Raw genomic sequence first — 4412 nt, 5'->3', positions numbered from 1 at the left:
ACTGAGGATGTGGCAGCGGGAAGACAACAGACTGCTGGTTAAATAGAGAGCAAGACACAGATGAGTAGGATCAGCAATCACCAGTCAAAGTCCAGAACTCAACCTGGTTGGCTGCAAACCCCAATGTAAAAAAAAAAAAAAAAAAAAAAACGTGGATCAAATGATCTTGAAGCCTGATCACAACAACTGCTCTTCTTAATTCTAATCATTAAACACGGTCTGAATGTGAAACATGTTTTTCTAATCCTGGGATTACCATTCTTTCTTCAAGGTTCCCTTCTGTGACTGCATGGTTTGAAGTTTAGTTTAAGGGGATTTTCTGATCATCGAATGATCCATGATGACTGCTCCTAAAGAGGATCTGTGGAAAACCCTGAGCGACTTGACAGAAAAGGAGTTCAAGCTATTTAAGTGGTTTCTGAAAGAAGGTGATTCAGAAAACAGTTTCTCTGGTATCCCTGTGGCCCGGCTGGAGGGGGCAGACAGACTAGACACAGTGGATGTAATGGTGCAAAAATATTGCGGTCCTGGAGCTCTGCAGAAATCCACAGAGATTTTGGAGAAGATCAGCAGGAATGACCTGGTCAAGCGTTTGTCAGACATGAGCTCAAGATGGAGAGGTGAGTGAATAAAATGTCATATGAAGTGTTTACAACAGTAAACCAAACATATTCCAAGACTTCATTTCCCACTTTGCTTTGCTTTAGACCTGAAGAACCTGGAAAGTGACTCTGACAGACAGAAGGCCAAAGCTGCACAGATGAAGGCTGGAATTAGGCTGATGATTCAGGAGAGACAGCTGAAGATCAGTGAAATCCAACATTCAGCAGAGATCAGTAGGAAATCTGCGGACCAACAGACTTCAGACAGCATGCAGGTCTTTACTGTTCTGATGCAGTTGGTCCAGAAAAGTCTGGAAAACCTCAAAGAACAGATTGAAGAGAAGCAGAAGACGACACAGAGACAGGCTGAGAGAATTATCCAAGGGCTGGAGCAGGAAATCTCTGAGCTTAACAAAAGAGAAGGTGAGATTGAAAACCTCGTTCACACAGAAGATGACCTCCAAAACATCTCCACCACTGAGAACCTTCCTTTACCATCGTATGGAACAACTGTGATGACCACTGTGAATGAATTAAAGGAAAAGCTCAACAAAGAGATGGAAAGGTTCCTCAATAAGGCCAAGCTGAACAGGATCCAGCAGTTTGCAGTGCATGTGACTCTGGACGCTCTAACAGCCCATCCCAATCTCGTTTTGTCTGACGATGGGAAACAAGTTCGCTTTAGTAAGAGGAAACAAAATCTTCCAGACAACCCAGAAAGATTCAGCTCTGCTGTCAATGTCTTGGGGAAGCAGAGCTTCTCCTCAGGAAGGTTTTACTTTGAGGTGCAGGTGAAAGGAAAGACTGCAAGGGATTTAGGTGTAGTCAAAGAATCGATCAGCAGGAAAGGATCGATCACAGCGAGTCCTGAAGGAGGTCACTGGACTATTTGTTTAAGAGGGGGAGATAAGTACAAAGCATCTTCGGTTCATCTCAGTGTAACAACTCCACCACATAAAGTTGGTGTGTTTGTGGATTATGAGAAAAAGTCAGTTGGGTTTTATAATGTCGATTCTGCAGACCTCATTCACTGTTTCTCCGACTGTTTATTTACAGAGAAACTCTATCCATTCTTCAGTCCAAGTCTGCATCATGGTGGCCTGAACGTCACCCCTCTTATCATCTGTCCTGTCAGTTACACTGATTAGATCTTAACTGATTATTGTAATCTGTGATTGTAATTACAGTTACAGTAAGTAATCTTTGGGTGGTTTGGGTGTAGTATTGGTTTTTGCCACTAGATGGTGTCACTTCCTCCTGGATGATATTCATATAAGTGTTGCTCGCTCTACTTTCTCTAGTTTATTTTTACATTTTCATTTCAATTTCATTTTCATTCTCTTTACATAGAATAGAATAGAATAGAATAGAATAGAATAGAATAGAATAGAACATTTTCATTATTATTAAACTAAAAGGTGGCATATACATAAACTCTGTCCTATTATTTATTCCTGAATAAAAGACTTTTTATCTGATCTGTGCAATAAAGAAATCACATCTACCCTGTACTTTCAGAACCAAACACTTTTCTTTTCCAGGAATCTCTGGTCCTTGTGAGCTAATGTCCTGCATGTTGTAGATGCTTCCCACATATCACTAGGCAACCTTCCCCCCTAGGCATGTAATGGGTGGGTGCCTTCTGGTGGTGGTGGTTGTTGTTCCTGGCCTGTCCTGCCCTGGGGGGCCTCCCGGGCGGCTCATCCTCTGGAAGGAAGTTTGTGTCCCTCTGGTCTTACATCCCTGGAACCCTCTCCTTCCCACTCTTTCTCACACACACTTAGGGTCTTGAGAGGCATGCATGTTGTGCTGGAGCAAGGGGGCCATCTTGCTCTGCCATCCTCTGGGCGGGTCCAGGGTTGTCTTCGTGGTGGGGTAGCTTGGGTTCGTGCTCCGGGATTGCTGCTGATAGCTGGGTCTCTGGGCTGCACTGGTCTGCCTCTAGAATCTGTGGAGGCGTGGTCACATTTGCATGATCACACTCACCACTCCTCATCACTGATCACTCCTCATTCCTCATCCTCTGGATGCTGACACAGTCACTGAGTTGTCCAGTGGGTTTGTACACTAAAAGATACTTTTGTTTTTTTCTGCTAGTGAGTGTCTGGTACTTTGGTTGTTGTTGTGACACGTTTGTCATCTGTAAGATAAGATACTTTGGCTGCTTGCAGAAATTTGTACTGCAGCACAGAGTCAACAATCATCACAGACCAGACTGCAGTCATACAAAAATAAAGAGTCTATAAATATCCATTAAAATATCAGCAACAAGAAACATAAAATCCACTTTTAAAAATGCATACCCCCAAAAATATTCTGAAAAACCATACAAATATATTACTGATTGAGCAGTGTGATGGAGTGTGGAATAAATGTGTTTATATTTATTCCTCCACTAAAAGGGCACCCTGAAGTGTTTGACTGATGCGAGGCACTGATACTCTTCATGAAGAGTATGAGAGGGATCTGCAGCTCTCTTATTTGCCAGTCCAGCCACTAAAGAAACAGCTCTCCACAGGCTGACCAAACCACCTTGGAGCAGATGTTCAATTGTTTTTTGAATCCTGGACTTCAGCTTGACGGAGAGGCCACAGAGGCAAACTGAACCTCCAAACTGTAGGATGCTTAGTATGAGGGTTCTGCAGAGACTGTGGAGGATCTTGCTGCTGGCTCCAAAAGACCCAAGTCTCCTCAAAAAAGTAGATCTTCTGCAGTTATTTGTTGCAGATGTAATCCGCATGATAAGACCATGAGAGGGCATTGTCCACATGCACTCCCAAATATTTAAAGGATGCAGATTATTTAATGGGTTTGTTGTGTATAATAACCAGAGCTGGTAAATGTTGTGTAAGGGCATTCTGGTCACACCACTGCACTACGCTGCTCACACTGTCAAAGAAAATGTCTGGTTTCCTCTCCTCAGTCAACAGAGCCGCAAGAGCTGTGTCATCAGAGAATTTGATGAGATGGTGGTCAGGTGCACTGATAACCGAGTCATTGGTGTGGATGGTGAACAGCAAAGGTGAGCTCACACATGTAGGACTCTACTACTGGTTGCAACCAGACTGAAGCTTGTGCTATTGACCCTAACCAGCTGCTGTCTGTTGGTGAGACAGGAGTAATACCAGTGAATGAGATGGAGATTAATGTCCAACTGCTGCATTTTGGAGAGAAGTAAACCTGTTTTGACTGTATTAAAGGTGAAGGAAAAGTCGATAAACAGCCCTCTGGCATAAGATTTTCTGGTTGTATCCAAGTGTTTAGTGACAAGATGGATGAGTGTAGCAACTGCATCTTGAGTACTGCGTCTACCCCTATAAGCAAACTGGTAAGGGTCGAGTTTGTAGTGAACTGACTGAAACAGCAATTATTTAATCAGCACAGAAGTCAGAGCAATAGGACGATAGTCATTACAGTCTTTTGGACATATCGTCTTTGGGACTGGAACAATGTGAGACAGTTTCCAGTCTGATAGGACAGTATAATAAATAATAATAAATCTTTATTTGTATAGCACTTTTAAAAAACAAGGTTTACAAAGTGCTGAACAGCACACAGCAAAGTAAGATAATAAAATCAACAAAGATACATGCACGAGTACATTTTGAAAATAAAGTAAATGAAAATGTTATAAAAAAAAGCCAGTCGATAAAAGTGTGTTTTAAGAAGTGACTTTAAAAATGAAACTGATGGTGCCAGCCTTATCTCCTCAGGCAGGTCGTTCTAGAGTCGAGGGGCTCGGATGGGAAAAGCTCGGTCACCTCTGGTCTTGAGTTTCGACCCTGGCACAGCTAAAAGGACCTGCCTGAG

At 42.7% G+C, this 4412-nt stretch overlaps 1 protein-coding gene across 1 annotated transcript; it reads left to right on the top strand.

The window, feature by feature from the left end:
- Positions 1 to 274: 274 nt before the first annotated feature.
- On the top strand, positions 275 to 1897 carry LOC121635089 (pyrin-like). Its single transcript, XM_041978148.1, has 2 exons — positions 275 to 620; positions 708 to 1897. Exons 1-2 carry the CDS (start codon positions 338 to 340, stop codon positions 1748 to 1750), a joined length of 1326 nt encoding a protein of 441 aa, XP_041834082.1. The 5' UTR covers positions 275 to 337; the 3' UTR covers positions 1751 to 1897.
- The last annotated feature ends 2515 nt before the right edge of the window (positions 1898 to 4412 follow it).

This window comes from Melanotaenia boesemani, chromosome 23, assembly GCF_017639745.1.
Source record: "Melanotaenia boesemani isolate fMelBoe1 chromosome 23, fMelBoe1.pri, whole genome shotgun sequence".
In the NCBI taxonomy this organism is placed as follows: Eukaryota; Metazoa; Chordata; class Actinopteri; order Atheriniformes; family Melanotaeniidae; genus Melanotaenia; species Melanotaenia boesemani.
The sequence above is the reverse complement of the archived record's forward strand: the minus strand, read 5'-3'. Positions and strand labels throughout refer to the sequence as shown.